The sequence below is a fragment of the Podarcis filfolensis genome (assembly GCF_964270895.1).
Source record: "Podarcis filfolensis genome assembly, chromosome: 7".
Taxonomy (NCBI): Eukaryota; Metazoa; Chordata; class Lepidosauria; order Squamata; family Lacertidae; genus Podarcis; species Podarcis filfolensis.
The window spans coordinates 33,080,149-33,098,794 of NC_139603.1; the positions used below are offsets into that span (position 1 = coordinate 33,080,149).

The 18,646-nt window shown below is 39.2% G+C and overlaps 1 protein-coding gene across 4 annotated transcripts in view; it reads left to right on the plus strand.

Annotated features, from left to right (window-relative positions):
* The window catches only part of CDKAL1 (CDKAL1 threonylcarbamoyladenosine tRNA methylthiotransferase), a 232,390-nt gene that overhangs the window by 60,088 nt on the left and 153,656 nt on the right, over nt 1-18,646 (plus strand). For all 4 annotated transcript variants that reach the window (XR_014550602.1, XR_014550603.1, XR_014550604.1 and 1 more), the window contains 2 exons: nt 14,341-14,437; nt 16,641-16,689. Coding sequence is in view for 1 of the 4 variants with exons in the window: in XM_083623907.1 (XP_083480033.1) it covers nt 14,341-14,437; nt 16,641-16,689 (146 nt within the window). In the remaining 3 variants the exon portion in view is untranslated. The remainder of the gene's footprint in view (nt 1-14,340; nt 14,438-16,640; nt 16,690-18,646) is intronic.

Consider the following 18,646-nt stretch of genomic DNA (forward strand, 5'->3'; position numbering starts at 1 on the left):
GCTTTTCAGAACAAAGAAGTTTACAATTGCTAAAATATAACAATAGCAATTGTAAAAACACAACAGTAAAACTGTTGAATCTTACTACGATGAGACAAATAAAGGCTAAAATAGTCTCATACTACCATTGGACACATATTCTAATTATTTGACCCAACTGGCACCTTACGTCTTATTTCCCAAATGCCTTTAAAAATGGATATTGTAAGATCTTTCTTTAAAATCAATGGGCCTTGTGTCACTTTCTAAAAAATTGAATTCCATAAATAGGGGGCCACTGCAGAAAAGGCCCTGTTCCTTGTTCTCCTTCAGACAAAAAAACCCCACAACTTTTATTGGCAGAGACTTTACTTATATCCTAAGTCTTAAGATTTGTGTAGACTGGTATATCAGGGTGAATAACCTTTTTCATCCTGGGGGAAGGCCAGATGGAAAAGTGTGCAGAGCAATGAATGAAAATTATATCATTGTATTGATGATTGGTCTCTTCATATATACACCCCTTCCTTTTTCTGTTTTCCATCCACAATACAAAAACAAAAAATGGAATAGTTACATCTTGTAATTACTAACAAAAGTTAACACACATTTCCTCTTTACATATTCGTAAGCATCTATGTAAGATCAATTGTCAGCTTGGAGTTTTTCTGTTTACATGCACACCGCTCTCCGTCCTCCATACTGACAACCCAAGAGGCATTATTGGAATTCAAGGACACATTCCAGCCTGGCAAAAATATTTGTAGCGGGAAGCAGGGCCAATGAGGGGCATCATCTGTGGAGAGAGGGCTGTGTGGCCTGAGGAGAGTTCCATGGGCAAGATAGAGAGGCCCCAGGGCTTTAGGTTTTCCACTCCTGTGTAACTGATCCATAAGGTAACCTAGTCCCAAACTGTTTAGGGCTTTAACAGTTATCATCAGCACTTTGAGTCAAGCCTGGAAACGCACTGGCAGCCAGTGCAACTGGTGCAGTAACATTGTGATACTATCTGATCACCTGGCCCAGGCCAAAAGTCAGGCAACTGAATTCTGGGCTAGCAGTAGTTTCTGAGCTATCTTCAATGACAGTGCTAATAAGAATCTTAACAGCCTTCTAGTTTCTGTCACCGGAATTATCACTAAATGTCTGTGGTGGGGAAGGTGTCAGATTTGCAAAAGTTAGCATTTTTCTCTTACCCAAAGGGTCAGGTTTGTGAGGGTGATGAAGTCTATATTTCAGACAGGGTTGCTAGCTAAGCACCCTCAGATTCCATTAGTTGAAAGTAGGGCCGGGCGATAAATCACTATATCATCCAAAACTGGGTTGAAGTCCATAATGTGATACTGGTTTTATAATGTTTGGCCTAGTAATATATCACAAATCATGGTGTGTGTGCATGTACATGTGCGTGCGCACTATGCAAAAATCACAATGTGGGGAAAACGGTGAAGCCAGCCAATACCTCTACATAGCTCCATCCTTATTTCAGACATTGTGATATAGTGCGATGTTTAGCTGGTGATAAATTGTGATGTTGAAAACCAGATATTGCCACCCCCTAGTTGAAAACAGACACACATAATGCCAAGGAGGAATAGAAAAAAGTTGTGATTGTCCTGCATTTCACATACAGAACACTTTGTTTCGCTGTACAGATTTCAAGAAATGCAAACAACTTCGCTTACTTATTCAATGTGACAATAATAATGGAACAGTGATAAACAACTTCTACTCTCTATCTTTATCATGATGTGAGGATTTAAAAAAACTAATTGAAACATTAGCTTTTTATCTTTCTTATCTGTTGCCCTCTTCCAAGATTATGTTCTGCTTGCTGTGATTGGCTGTGGTCACGACTTTGCTTTGAAACACTAGCTTTTACATAGATCTGTACATGCAAGGTGTGTGTCATAAAGATGTTCTAGGCCATCTGTTGATAGAAGAATGTTCCCAATGAACCACCTGGTGTTTCAGCAAGGATTTGTTCCAGATAAGCCCTGGTTTACTTAATAAACAATAATATTGAGAGAGGCGGGGAGGAGGAGTGAATTCAAGAGGTCAAAGTTTTCCCTCTTGTTACATAATGTCGCATAATACCATTCAGATCATCATTACTTTCCTTTTTGCGGCTTATCTATCATTAAAGCAATTTTCTTTTCACTTTGCAAATTGAAGATGATGAGTAATGTTAAACAAAAGGAATCGCACAATGATTGGTATAATGTTCTGTGCAGTATATGATTTAATTTGGAGCTTCAGATAGCCACCTGCTGTACTTTTGTCTGTGCGGCAATCTGGCAGGAGAGGCTCTGCTGTTTTGGATCTCTCTTTATTTGTCGTGTCTTTGGAACCATCTGACTCGGCTGTGAACTGCAATGATGAAGTGCTTAGCTACTGGGTGTTTATACAAATAAAACCAGGATTTTTTCCACAATCATAAAATGCTTTTAGCATGTTGATACAACATTTTAACTTTATCAGAAGCCAGCCTGTCTTGTTATCTAAATCACTAAAGTAAAATAGAAAAGGATCCTGTTACGGTTGGGGACTGTGATTACCGATCAGGTTTTAGCAGTTGCTTGTTCCACTTTAAGTGGGTGATTGGATGGCTGCACCTGTAGTTAGGTTAGAAACAGGGAACCCTGCAGCCAAATGTGGTCCTTTGTATTCAAGAATATTACTGTATTGGCCTGAATGTAAGCCTCATTTTTTTCCAAAATCTGACTTTGAAAAGTTAAAGTGTGGCTTAAATTCTCGACCTTACAAAAATTGGCTTTTACAATATCGCTGCTGAAACAGACATACAGTAAAACGGAATGGGTGTGAGTGTCTGTGGAATTTTAAGGGAGTGGCTTATATTCAGGTATTGTCTTTTATATTCAGGTATTGTCTTTTATATTCAGGTATTGTCTTTTAAAGGTGTTGGCTTTAAAATTGAATTTTAAAGCTGTTGCTTATATACGGGTACTGCTTATATTCGGGCCAATATGGTATGTCCACAGCAAGATACTTGCAACCAGCATAGAATACAAGGGCTCAGTGAGCCAGTTAGAGCCAATTCCAATATTCATTCAATCATTCATTAAATTTGGATACCATGCTTCATCTGTAGATCTCAGGGATGTTCACAACATAAAAATACAAGATAAAAACACAAAATACACAATAAAAGCAAGAACAAGGACAAAATAAACCAATCACCACCCCTGCTTGTAGGGAGTGGCAGTCTTCCAACAGAGTATCTCACATTTTAAAATGAATTCAGATATTAAGGGACCAGCTGACAGAGAAGTAAAAGTGTCAGTATCAAATCAGGTTTCTCATGAAATAACATTTTGATAAGAGGAATAAATCAAGAACAGAACCTGGTCAGTTGTGGATAACACAGGAATCAAACATAGGTCTGTCTAGCTCAGTATTATTAACACTGAGCACTGAATGAGCACTTGCAAAGTCTCGTCTTGTGTTTCCAACAACAGTCGACTTCCCTGTGGGATAAGCAAGTTGGGTGCATGGCTGCACTGTGACAGGCCAGTATTGATGCCACATAGGCTTCTGAGTAGGCTAGGAGCAAAGGTGCAAGGCACAAATCCACAGGCCCAGCATTAGAGCACCCTTTCTTCTCCCTGTTGCTACCTTTTTTGGTTGCATATAGAGAGAAGCTTAAAGCGAATGGGATGGAAAGAGTGTCAGAAGTGGGGCTTAATGAAGGATCAAGTGTTTGAGCTTCCCTGTGGTCATAACAGCTACCGTGTGCCTGCATGTGTCTGCCTGAATTTGACTTTGTCTGTTGTGCATGTGGCACATGTGCAAGAATATGAGTGACTGCACCACTGTCTAGTCACATTGAAACTAACGGGGCGATCAAGACCGCAGATTGAAAATGGTTAGCCCCCGCCCCCGCCAGTCAAGTCATAACTCCAGAAATCTCTGCTTTCTACAGAATGTCTAGTACTAGAGGACCCAGCTCTCCTTTTTAGCTGATCACTTCATTACAACTAAGGAGAAGCTGTGTATATGGTGGTGGCGATAGGGAAAGAAGAATACATATATATGTTGTTGATTTACTCTTTTGAGAATTGGAATAATAACTACCGTATTTTTTGCACCATAACACTCACTTTTTGCCTCCTAAAAAGTAAGGGGAAATGTCTGTGTGTGTTATGGAGGGAATGCCTACGGATGGCATGCCTACGGATTTTCCTCCTCTAAAAACTACGTGCGTGTTATGGTCGGGTGCGTGTTATTGAGCGAAAAATACGGTAATTGGAATAGCAGTAATGGTTTGGTGTAGGGATCAAGAACAGCTACAAACACAGAAATTAGGGAACAAGCAGCTGTTTGTCTGCCTATATCACCTTCATGGAAATGTCTGAAAGGTACAAGCATGGAAGACAGCATCCCTGGCAGAATACGTGGGTATATTATCTGTTGGGAGTATTCTCGCTCCTTGGAGGCAAACTGGTTGATGTATGATCAGACCTTTGAAATGTGAACTGCATTCAACTACACTCTCCCATGGGACAGGTAGCATTGTGAGTTATTGTTCAAAAGGATAGCTTGCAGTCAGGAAGATAGTCTTTTTAATGCCGGTTCTTAGCTCTGCTTCTTCCTTTTCACTTTCTAGCTGTATAGGGGGAAGTGGAACACAACAAGACACACTGGAATGATACAGATAGCTGTTCAAAATATTGTTGCAATAAGCAGAGGAGCATAATAACTCTTGTGCCCCTCTGCTTCTTGTTTTGACTCAGTCAGCATTGTACTACTGTTGTATATGTTTGCTTTGCTATTTTTTATGCTATAATACTATTAGTATTTAAATTGTTTCACTATTGGTATATGGGATGTTGATCTAAAAGTGTCCAGGCAAAATCCATGCTTTAGGGACCACTAGAATGATTATCTAATGCTCTCTGAGATTTAGAATAGTTGCATTCCTTCAGTATAATAATTTTGAAAGAATTAAGGAACTTGCTGCTGCATTGCTAGAGAATATTAATAATAACAGATTGGAATCCTTTTTGTTTGAAATAGGTGGGTTATAATGTAGGCCTTGCTGGCATTGTATATTAACACTGTATATTTTTAGGCAGGAAAAAATCTGGATATTTTAGAAGCAAAAAACTTTCAACATCACAGTACTTTTTTCTAAAACATACAAATATTCCTAAAAATCATAAGAATGTTGAAAGGTTTATATAATAGGATGTGCTACTATTTAGGTATTTACGGTCGTGCCTTGACAGTTGGAACAGCTTAGTTCCCAAACATTTTGGCTCCTGAACGTTTCAAACCCGGAAGTGACTGTTCTGGTTTGCGAACTACAGTGGTACCTCGGGTTACAGACGCTTCAGATTACAGACTCTAAGAACAGTTTCAGGTTAAGAATGGGCCTCCAGAATGAATTAAGTTCTTAACCTGAGGTACCACTGTATTTTTGGACGCCAAATGTCCAACGGGGCTTCCGCAGCTTCTGATTGGCTGCAGGATCTTTGGTTTTCGAACATTTTGGAAGTCGAGCAGACTTCTGGAATGGATTCCATTTGACTTCCAAGGTACGACTGTATTTATTTATTTAACTTATATTCCCTCCAAGGAGCTGAAGGTGGCACACATGGTTCTCCCCTTCCTCATTTAATCCCTACAACAAGCCTGTGAGGTAGGTTAGGCTGAGAGGCAGTGACTAGCCCAAGGTCATCCAGTGAGCTTCATGACTGACTGAATATTTGACCTTGGTTTCCCAGGTTGTAGTCCGGCACTAACCACCCACAATTTTATTCCTAATATTTGTATTATCATTATGTACAGTATGTGCAGTGTCTATATTCATTTCATATATATATATGAAATGAATGAATGAATGAGAGATATTTTAGAAGTTGTCTATTAAAATTATGGTAGTTGAAGGCTTTATTCACTCTCAAGTACTTGTCCCAGTGAATTCACTTAATTTTTAAAGCAGTAATGTTTTCTTTCAAAAGAATGGGGAAAGGATTGATGTCATTGTTCTGTTTCTCAGCACATGGGTCAACTGTAGGCCAGCACTGCTCTGACAGTTTTGAGAATACACCAGAGAGTGTTAACCTATGGCTTAGTATCCTTATTTTGCTAGAAATGACTGAATTCTGCCTTGATTCTCCTGTCCAAGTGACTCCCTTAAGTGCACTGGCATTATGCTTCAGCTTCCATCTTTGCTTGCAAAATGGATCACTACAGAAAAGTCACCTATTTGAGCCAATACTTGGTGAGTGCACAAAGTTGTTGCTGGAATTCTAGGTGAAAAATGCCATTTTTCACAACAAAGCCATTAGCTTCCATTCAAGCTTTTCTCAGTGCTAGGGCATAGCAGATCTGGTCAGCTGGAAAAGTACGTAATCAAGGTCAGAGTGGGGTCTTGGTGGAGGGCAGCAAATTAAGGTCAGTGGAGCCAGAGCCAGGTGTATAGATAGTCAGACCAGGGCCATAACTGAGATCAGAGAGCCTGAGGCAAATATGTCAAGGTTGGGTTGAAATTGAAATTAATGCACCTAACTTAGTCGTGTTCCTTATTTTCAATTTCAATATTAATTACTTTACTCTTGAGTAAAACTTAGCTGAATACCATCCAATATATACAATAATTGTAAATTCAATCAAGTGTAACCAAGGGTCCCAAGTAGTATCTTGGATGAAATCAGATGGATTAGAGAACATGGATCAGATCTATCCCTTCCTAATTATGTTTTGCTTACCAAGGAATGTAAGCACTGAGGTTTATTCTCTCTTTCTCTCTCTTTCTCTCACAGTGTATCACTAAAAGAAGAGTGTATGTTTTCATTCTCACAAAAATTATTCCTCATATCACTGTTTGTGTTTCAGCCAAAATGCATGTTAACCTCTTAAGAATTGTACATGTTGTTCTTTCTAAGGCAAGGTCAAAGAGGAAGTCTTTTTATTGGGATCCATGTTTATTTTTCATGACTTGTTCATCAACCATAAAAACCATATCTGTGTTTGGATACCTACTGATTTCTTTCACTCCTTCCTGAATTACTAGAGAATTTGCATTGAAAACTCATGCATAATATTTGCACCACTGCCTCTGAAACATTTTTATTGATTTTACAGTGTGTGGCTTTTTACTTCTTTGCTTCATACTGTGGTTTGATAAAAATGATTGTCACATTTCATTTACCTTAATTAACTCATTTCTTTCAGTAGGCCCAGTATACCTCTGAATATAGTTAAGCAAACTTTGAAAGTAATCTTATTATTACTTCCAGGAATGTGTTCCAGCATTTGGTGGTTTAAAAAAAATGTATAAGAAGTTTTACCAGTCCATTTGAGTAATTAAAATCTCCAGTGATTAAAGTCTGGCCCCTTTCCAGGGCTGTTAACCCACTTCCTGATTCAGTTTTTCCACCTGCCCTCTAGGTCTCTAGTAATGACTTTGCATCACCTTGACAACTTTTGTTATCCTTTACTTGATGCTGCCTTGTGAAGATGTATTATGTGATACCTGCACCATGTTTTGCTCTAGGAACTGTGGTTTCAGCTTTGTTTTGATCTACCTTGTGTTTGGCATTTGCTGCTTTGACCTCTTTTCCCTGGGTTTCTTGGGGGTTTCCTGTTGTTATTCTGTCTCTCACAGCTACAATAAACCTACCATTAAAATTATGGACTGGTCATTTCTTCGTCAGGGGGCAAATTTAGCAGGGGGTGAAATACTTTCCCCCCTCACTGTAGGTCATCTAGCCAGCTTCCCACTCTATTGTGAGATACACTCTCTTTATGTTCAAGTCATAGCAATTCTTTCTAAACATGCTTCTATACATATAAAATACCATATACAGATTTTATGCAAATACTCATTTTCCTTTGTCCTCAGAATTGATGTGTAGGTCCCTTTCTGTAAAGTGCCCCCATATCAAAAGCCACAGACTCCTTGGGGTGTGAGGTTGACATTGAGGGAGATTTGATAAAGCAACACCACCCCAAGCCTTGTGAATTCTGAGGCGGTACATTAATTTGAAAATGCTGTTCTACACTAGAAACCATACATTTGAGTTGCTCTTTAAAGGAGTCCTATTTGGCTGCTCTTATTGATCCTTCATTACCTTCCCCACTCGACTTGGAATTTAATAGTGGCACTAGCTATCAATATCTGGTTGCATAGCTGCTATTAACATCTCATTGGCTGTGTTCCATCTCAGGCAGGAAAATGAAAGAAAAATATGGATTGCAGGCCCTTTTCAAGGAAGATGTAAACAATCATGTTTTCTTATTTGAGAGAGAATAAATTCTGTATAGTATTATATAATATTTAAATTAGGCTCGGAGGGGGAATCACAAGCTTTAATAAATAAATATTATCAATATATTTGTTTTTCATTAAACTACATAGCCTTGGGTTGTTCATTGACAGCAGATGGCAATATTGCTCTGCTCAACTCCTGCTAGGACCACTTGGTTTATGGGAGAAAGCTTCAAAAATATGTTTTGAGTGGCATTCCTGGATCTGGACTGCATCATATTATAAGGGAGATTGAGTGTAATCAGCATATCCTAAATCTAGCTTTGTATAATAATAGATGATGGTGTATCAACTCTGATAATTAATACTGATTTGTCCTTAATGTTTGGGTGAATTTGAGGTCCACCAAAACTACATTGGCAAAAGTCCACCCTGACTCAGTCAGGGCTCAGCTGAGGCTGGAGTAAACCTCGAAAAAGGGGAGTGGCAGGATGAAACAGGGGCAGACTTACTCCTATTCCAAACTCTGTTCAGCTCAGTCACATGGCCTAGCAAGCCAGTGGAAGTTACACCACCCTTTTTGTCAGTGTATGTCAAAACATGGTTTTCAAGTTTTGTTTTTCTTCTGCCTGGCTTGTTGAGATTCAGCCAGCAATAGCTCCACTCTTGAACAGTTTGGAACAGGCGTGAGTTACATTGTGTAACTTATTCTGGCTTCCTGTAGTTTGGATTGCTCTTCCCACTGATTGATAGTGTGAGTTTAGCTGTCCAAGGAATCAATATTAGCTTGCGTATGAGTGTAGGTGATGCACATATATCATTGATGCACAGCGTTAGAGGATATATTCTGTACTGTGTGAAGGAGGAGAAGGGATACTTGCTTTAAGATGGCAGCAGGCACCTGCTGGTTTTGGTAATGAGATGTGATTAAAATTATAATTCTGCTGCCAGGTAAATCAGTGGCATCTTTTTAATAGATTAACATATTTTAGTAAACTAATGTAACAGTCTATTAATCTAATGGAATACCTGACTGCATGTTTCAACTCTTATTTTAGTTAAAACTAGGGCAGAATTAATTGTGAAACAGAAAATGACAGCTCAGTGGTAGTGCTGCATATCTTGAACACAGATAGAGGTCCTGCTTCACTCTTCTCACCAGTGGTTATGATTATGCCTGAAATAAACCATGATCTGAGGCCAAGATTTCACAGAGGGGGAAATCCCTATGTAAGGGTTTTCACTTGCGCAACAGGGCTTTCTTTCTCTCCTCCTTCAATTTGCCCCCCAAATTGTTTCTAAGGTGGTCAGGAGAACCCTCAGAAGAGCACACCAGGAGAGGAGGGGATTGCTTTCTTTCTTAACCCAATATGCTTGCACAGATAGAACGCTTGTAATATTGTGATGTTAAATTCCACTAACAATTTTTTCACTAGCGTTATACATTGGTAAGGAAAGGTTAAGTGTATATGGGTGTGTTCCTCTGAATTCAATGGCATAATAGACTTGGGTATTTGACTATTTAATATCCTGTTTCTTTGTACTTGAAAGATTTGTAGTGGGAGAGAAATGAACAGAAAGATTGTGTTTGTGACTGAAATCCAGCTGCCTTTCATATTAGACCGCAGAATTGTTTAAAAGGGCATTGCAAACAATACCATGTTCAGATGAAGCAACAGCGGATGTTACAGTAAGCAGCAGCATGTCGCTTTCTGCAACAACACATGGCTTAATCCATGTGATTAACCTTTTGAGTAAACGGCTGAGATAAAAGCACCTTGGAAAGATTTGAATTAGCATAAAAATATGTTAATGTGTTTATTTATTACCCACCCTTCACCCTAAGGTCCCAGGGCAGGTTACAACAATTCAAACAGTTTAAAGCAACCTACAGTCACAGAAATAGGTTGGTCCTAAAAGCATACATCTCAGTTATCTAAAGCCAGGGTAAAGCGGTATACAGGTATGTGTTTGCGGTGGATGGAAAGCCCATTGACAGTCTGCATGAGAGGAGCGGTTTGTGCTGAGCAAGAGATATTCTGAAGAAGCAGCGCATTAGCTATAGGGCTGGAGCTGTAGAGGAGCATCCTCAAGCAGCACTTTCTAGGTTCTTGTGAGGAGGGCTAGAGTGTAGGGAGGAAAGTTCCCTAATAGCGAAGTGAAGCAGTTGCTTAGAGCCATCAGGTAATAGAGTTTGCTAGACGCAAAATGCTTCTGCAAGGTTAGTGGCTGCATCAATCACAGTGGATCTCAGCTTTGCAATATTTCCTTTATTAAACCTAAATTTGTACTGTAGAGATTCCTTCTTCTCCCAGTCCATTGGAACTCATGGACTGCCTCTCCCTGTACCTACCACTTTTTCAAGAGTTGAAGAACACACTTCAATCAGACAGGTTGGGAGGGAGAGAATTGTTTGAAAAAGTGTGCTGCATTTTGGTTGGTACCCTGGTTGTGGAACACTCTCAGATTTGAAATTTGCCTGACTCCCACCCTTTTTTTTCATTTAATGCCAACTTAAAACATGGTTACTTAGCCAAGGCTTTAGCAGTCTTTAAAACGCAGCAAGAATTTTTAGAAGTTCTGCAGTTTTGTGATTGATTAAATTGTGAATTTTATCTGTTTTTGCCTGTGGATGGATTGTTGTTTGAAATAAAGCTTTGATTGTCCCTATCCTGAGATCCTAAGGTGGACTGCAAATAAATAAACAAACAAACAGCCACATGAGCAAAACCAGCCATGTGTGTTCCCCCTAATGTTTCTAAAAACCTGTACATCCATACATTCCAAGTTGCTACAGCAGTGTTTTAAGAGCACATTCCTTAGCAAATATTTCATGTTAGTAATACATAGGCTTGATGACAAGAACGTGAATTGGGCCATTTAATGCAAGTGCCAATAAATATCCTTTCCCCCTAGTCTATTCTTTATTCATACTAAGTGGACCTTTAAATAACACCTATTTTTCTATAATTGTTGTGAGATTTTCGTTCAGCTTATCCCATATTTATGGTATTTATATAATGCAGTTCAGACAGACCTGCTTTCTCAGATATAGTCCCTCAGAAGCCCCCGTGGTGGCAGCTCACTGAGGTGTTTCTTCGTTTTCCATCGTAATGTAGCCCACTGCATGCAAAGGATTTTCATAGGTTCGGTGGAACCTCTCCCTATGTGCAGACAATGGTAGGGGCAATTGGGAGACTGTATGTACCTTCCATACCCCAGTTAATCTCTCTTCCTTGTCCTTATGGAAATCCTTTGCTTGTGTGCACTCTTTTCTAACAGGACTGGATTATTCTCCTTGCTATTTATGGCCTTGCAGGCAGATATTATGTACCAGCATTAAAATAACTCAACATGTGTTTTAACCATTCTACATATTACTTTTTCCAGCACACCAAGCTTTTTAAAGAAAATTGGTCTAATTAAACTTCTGTGCTGTGAGATTTGATAAATCAAGTTTAAGTTGAAGTATATTTTCTTGGAGAAAAATTGTTCTGAGCCAATTAAAGTGTAATTTCAAGGTAAAGTTCATTTAACTGTAAAGTGGGAACGTTTCTGGAAATGGAAATGTATTTATTTATGCTAAATGCACCCCCCACACTCCCTATAGCATTAAAATTTCTGAAGGTTAAAGATATTTGTTGTAGTAGTATTCTAGATGTAGCTAGCTTTCTAAAGAAGAAATAATGTGAAGGCTTTTGTTAAATTCAGCAAAGCTCATTAGAGAGTATTAAAAAGATTACATTGAATGTTTGCTCATATCTAAACAGCAGAATTCAAAATATGACTGCTCTTCTGTTTAGTGTGAAGTTAAAGCTGAGAAATATATAAAAGTCTATGTAAATTTCAGCTTAAGGGTAAATTAAGCCAATATTTGATGTGCGGTTCTAAATAACAGTCCCCCAGTTCCTATCTACGTTTCATGAAGATTTTGCAAAAAATGACAAAGTTATTAAATAACGTTACCATACCAAATAATATGTCAAAAAATATTTATGTGTTTTTCTGCTGAGACCAGCAGAGTTTTACCTTTGCTATCCTTGCAGATATTTGAGTAGAAGGATCTGTACATGTTCATTCTGCAATGTAGAGATGGCAGCTAGTGGTGGTGTATGATTATAAGAAACCGGTCATGTTCCTTTGCCATTAAATATTGGACCAAATATGTCAAATTACCTGAATATTTTTTCATACTTTTGTTTTTTTAAAAAAATAAAGAAAGTTAAAAAAATCAAACCTACAAGGTTTCCTTAAACTTCATATATGGTGGTAAAAAATCCTCTCTTTTACTTGCTGTCGTTTTCTTTAGTACTATACCAGTCCCATTATCTAATCTCCTTAATGCTGATATTATGAATGCAGAGGCAAAGCATACTGCTGGATACTGTTTCAGTATTCACAGTTTAACATTTAGTATCATCTGTTGAAATACAGTTTGTTGTGCCCTCGTTGACGGCTCATGCATAGCCACTGTTTTGTAAATGCCACTCCAGTAGAATTCCATTCCAATTGCCACCAGCAATGTTTTCACAAGATGTCCACCAACGTAACTGCTATGGCATGACCAAACATGAAAAATGCCTATTAGGTTTTCTTGCAGGAGGTAGCAATGTATCACTGGGTGGGGCTCAGAGGACTGGCATGCACATTTCCTTGGCGCTGGAGGTCTGAGTTTGCAGCACTATGCTAATGCAGTTAATATAGCAATGCTTTTTTATATATTACCCAAACTAATATTTTCTTCATGATGACTGGAGAAAATACCATAAATCAGGGTAGGGAACCTTTGGCTTTCCAACTGCTGTAAGACTTTAATTCCTGGCTAGTATGGTCTATTGCCAGTGACTATTTATTTCATTTACAATCTGTTAGAAAAACTTACATACCGACTTTTATGTAAGCATCAAGATACAGTAAAAATTCCACAGATGTAAACTAAAACAGCAAACTGGTTTCATGCACCCTGTGTTGCCAGGCAGCTGCAGCCAGGAATGGCAAGCTCTGCCAGAGGAAGAGGAGGACCCTAAGATGGGCACAGGGGAGACAGTTTGAATAGTGATCTGGATGCAGCTTCTGCCCCAGGCTCATTGGATGTCCCATTTGGGGAGGGGGAGACAGTCAAACCAGTTTCACCATGCCTCCAGGGAGTGAGGCACCTATAGTAGCCAGCTGGCCAATCTGCAGAGCTGGCCAGATCAGAGGCAGCCAATGTGTTGGACTTGAGTCCTGTTGCCAAGGGCACACTGCCATCAGTGCAGACTCAGCCCTCCGCCCTCCAACTAGAGTGCCCGCCCGCAAGCAGACCTGTGCAAATTATGGGTTCTACGCCTCTAAAAGTATAGCAGGAGCAGCAGGTCAGGTGTTGGGATGTCTTTGCTTATGCCTTGTGATGAATCATGGATTCTGCTGTTGTGCCTTTTGAACCTTGTAACGTAATTCTGGGCTGATGCAGAGATGGCTTGCCGATGTTGTCAACAAAACTTTTGGGATATCCTAGCCAAGAGTCTTGAGTCAGGATAACAGGGAAACAGTCAGCAGAAAATACTTTCAGGTCCACTGAATGCCTGCCTGAATAAAAATGATTTCGATTTCTTGTGGAAGCAAGCTACTGTATAGGCTTACTGAAGATGAGCGCCGCACCCCATAGTCAAGGACTGGACTTAATCATCCAGGGGTCCTTTACCTTTTACAGGAGCACTTGGGGGAGATTCTTCCACAACACAGATATTACAATTGAAAATGGTTCCTTCCTTTTTGCCACCTAATGAGTAAAAGCAGATTGTGGCACAACCAAGAGAGACTCATCAAAAGATCGCAGGTGATGAGTTGTAGCCCACCATCATCTAGAGGACTACAGGTTCCCCATCCCTGAGTACAGGAAGGTGATCTATTGATTACATATCACATCAGGCCAAGCTTTGCCGTTACATTTTACAAGTATGCTACTACAGTTTTTGGTAGATAGTAAATGCTGTAGCTGGGGTATGCTAAGCTACAGCATGAAATTGGTGCATTTTTGTTAGCTTCAGTAAATGCTACTTAAAGATATTAAGTAATGCAATGAAATATGAAGGTTGCTGCGCCATTCAAGGAAAATAATACTTGCTTTTAAAAATGCCTTTTAGGAAAGCACAAGAAGAAAAAAAGAAAGTTGTTCTAGCTGGATGTGTTCCACAAGCCCAGCCTCGACAAGACTACCTACAAGGCCTGAGTATCATTGGGGTAAGGATGTAGCATTGTTAAAACCTAAGCCTCAAACTTTAACTCAAGAGCTTTAATAATGTAACAGTATTGAGGTTTCGTGAGCCAGTGTAATATCACTGGGTTTGGCTTACTTGCGCCTCTAGTGAACGAAGGCAGGAGTAGCTTACAGGAAATAAGCTGGCCCCTCTTCAGTTTTCTCTCCTGCCTCAACGAAGCAGTCACAACCCTCTATAGCAGATTTTGGGGTGGCAAACTTGTGGCATCAGTAATGCACCTCCAAAACATGACTTCAGAAGGACTTGTACACCTATATGTGCTTGCAAGTCAGGCACAAGCATACTCATTCACTTGTAGGGTTCTTTATATACCTGTAACTACTTCTAACTAAGGCAAATACAGAAATAAAACATTCTGAAAGTGTCGTTTTTGCTAGCGTTTGAGGCAAGGAGAAAAGGCAGTAGAATATGATCACTAAGCTGATCCTGACAAACTGAAGGGAACTAGTGGCAGACCTGTTATCAGCATCAGCTTCAATTAATATAATGAGCATTTTACATAAAGTTAAATGAAGCATGCTACCCAAAGGGGTTTAACAAACAAACCCAGAGAGAAAACAAATACATGAAACTGTAGTAGAAGCTGACCTGAAAATTTGGAACTAGAGGCTGGGAGTTATATATAGTGGAGAAAACAATTAAAAGTGTGTGTGTGTGTGGTTGTGTTATGTTATGGCATGTTTGTATACCTCTTTTTGGCCCAAATATCCCCAGAACGATGAACAGCATATTCATAAAAAAGAAATATGCAACACTGGTACAATAAATACAGGCAATGACCATTATAGGGGCATCCAATTGACGCGCCATCGCTGATGCATGGGCCCTTTTGGACCCAGAAGAAGGCAGAATGGGGTGTGCTTATACACACTCTGCTGATACATGTGGGGGCCAGGAAAAGTGTACCCGCACAACATAAATATAAAACACAATATAAAACTGCAAAATCGCAAAATATTCATCAATCACCCTGGGCATGTATTCAGAATGCCGGTTAATTTCTGTGGCAAAGAAACAGAAAAAAAACATGGATCAAGCTACTCCTCTCTCCCACCTAGGAGTACAAACCTCCCTCTCACCTCTTACTTGGGGGGACAGATTCCACCAACAGGCTCTCATCCTGAGGCAGAAAACGCTTCTTACATTGCAGTCAGCCAACCAGCAGACAAAATTATCATTAACGCCACATTATAATAAGTATAATAAATAGAGCCTTGAGAGGAAATGGGAGAAATCTTACAAACCTGGCATACATCACCCATTGCCCACCTGTCTTCCAATCAGGGGAAGCAAGATACACAGCAGCAGCCTCCCATCTTCTTTCAGCAGGTAATAAACATCCCAAGTAACACTGCAGTATTATATAGTATTATAGTATTATATAGCTAAGGGGTGGGTGGAGAGATCAGGTCAACAAGCTAAAACTCAAAAAAGAGGTGACCCTGAAGTGTGTGTGCATTGTGCGCTCTATCTCTCTCTCGCTCTGTGTGTGTGTGTGTGTGTGTGTGTGTGTGTATTCGTGTACATGTACACCATATCTGTCTTCATTGCTAGAATTGGAATTATACAAGCCAATTGTGCAAGGGAAGTGGTGGTGTTGGATTTTCTGGGCATCAGTAGGTGTTTGCTTGTGGGTTACTGATCTGAGGAATCTGCTATAGGAGAGGCAGTTAGCAGTGTAAGTCTGAATCTGTAGCCAGATTTGGTGTCCATCCTGTTTTTTATCCAGATCTGCTATTAATCCCATCAGACCAAGCGACTTTGCTACTCATGCATTAATATGCCAGTTTGCTGCTTTGTATAAATGCTCCTTGTCTTGGTGGTCTGAAACTTGCACCCATCTTTTCTTTGGATTCAGTTATTTCTGTGACAAGTAAAGGTGGCACCTCAGTTTCTTTTTTATTATGAAATAAGTAGCTGTACACCAGCCTTTACCTTGGATAATTGCTAAAGGAGCGCAATGGCTAGCTTGTGTCATTAGGATTTGTTTCCCCACCCACTTACGCAGGAGTAAAATGCTGTCTTTTCTATATTACAAACAGCAATATAATACAGATTCAGCAAAATGTATGTTTCTTCTCTATGTGAATTAAATGCATAGAGGATGAGAACCATCCAAAAATCATCAGAATATCCACATTGTAATTTTTTAAAAATCTTTACAGGTTCAGCAGATAGATCGTGTCGTAGAAGTTGTTGAGGAGACTATCAAAGGTAAGCTTTTCACCTGAAATGATTGTGTCTTCATTCTTTCCAGTGCTCATTACTGATTTGAACACATAGACCCCATAAGGAGCCTTACTGTTGAAATATATCGTGTATGTACTGTAAATAATGACTGGACTGTAAACGTTATATGCTGAATATATTAGAAAAACCTGTAAAAAACTTAGACATATCAATATAGAAATGCACAATTTTAGATCTTTGGTCTTTCTCTCCCCCCCCCCCCTAATCTTGCTTCAGTGCTTCTTTTACTACTATTTCATGATATGAAATACTTCCAAGAGATCACTGCTCATTTTATTGTCTATTTGTGACTTGTTGATTTGGAATAAGTGTGGCTGCATACCAGTGGGCATTGGCCAATATGACTTACTTCACAATCTGATCATGAGTACATGTCCAGTAGAAGAAAAGCTATATCTGTGTTTAGAATTTAAGATATTTGGGGAAGGGAACTGCATTCTTCTTTGTAAAGTTCCATGCTCACTGAATCCTCAATGATAATCATTGAAATTATGATTCTATAGATTATTTTTTTATTCACTCTTACCTAACAACTTACAGTCCCATACAGAGTATCATTCTGAGAATCTCAGCACTTTTATACTGCCACGTTTGTTTTTTATTACTTATTACACTTGTTGCATTTTACAAAAAGAGTCCCATAGTGTCTTAACAAGATAAAATACAACCAATAAAAACAAAGCCAGAAAACTTGAAGCAGTTTATGATACAAATGCCTAAAATGCTTGTCCGATGTCATAATAATAGCGATCCTACCCACCCTGCTAAAAGATGAGCATTCCTCTAGAGGCCAGCTTAGCTACCCAAGGCGTAAGTGAATAAAAAGGTGTTAGCCTAATGCCTAAAAACTGATTGTGCCAGGTGCGTTTCCCTGATGAGGCCATTCTTCAGATGGGGCCACCACTAAAAAGGCTTGTTCTCATGTTCTTCTGCTATTCTCTCAGGTAAGGCATATAAGAGACTCTGATGAAGACATGATAATGAAGCATAATGGAGAATGTACTTTTGATTCTGCTCTTGTTGCCAGTGCCATCATGGCAACACTGAGGATATCTGGTCCTGTGAGGTCCACAAGATTGGAGGTCCTGTGGGGGCATTTGCTTCATGCCACAAGAGAGTGCTCAATTAGTGTTTGTTGACACAAAATTATGTCGGATTCTTTTAATACTTTAATACTGCAAACACTATCAGGCTTAAATATTTTAAATCAAATTAATTAGCTTCCTGCAGGAAAATGAAATGCCATCATGCATATAAAGTGCACCCCTATGGGATTAAGGGGAAACTAGACTTTGTGACTGAGCTAAAACTGTTTCAGTCTGGAGTATTTCACAAAACATTTTGTGAAATGGGTCACTGGACAGGACTGTTGAAAACAAGTCAAAGGAAATAACTTCAATGATACTGGACTTTTCAGACTTCATATACGCTTACTAAGTTTCAGTCACATTAATGTGTCTAGTAATATGGTCTATCTGTTCCTAGTTTAAATATTAACTAATGTTTGCTAACTGCTAGCTACCAGCCTATTTTATTATTGTTGATTGCTAAAAGCTTATGTGATTTGTGTCTGTGTTGTATAGCCTAATGAATAATGCTTTTACTGGCATGGTGTTTGTTAGCAGTTTGTTTGTTTCAATATTTATGTAGTGGCCTTCATAATATTTATTTCAGGGTGGTTAAGGGTAGAAGTATCAAAGTGCTCTCTCACATTCTCTGTGGGCTGTTTTCCGCAATACATTTTTTTAGCAGTGAGATCACTGTCCTTTGAAAAAAGCATGTACAATCAATGTGTGAAGAAGCACGTATATATTTTGTCACATGTGCATGTGTTGAAAACCTATGTCTTATTTCAGCTTTCTGCTGCATGTGCATGTAACAAAATAGTCATATAATTTCTTCACACTCAATGTTTTAAAAT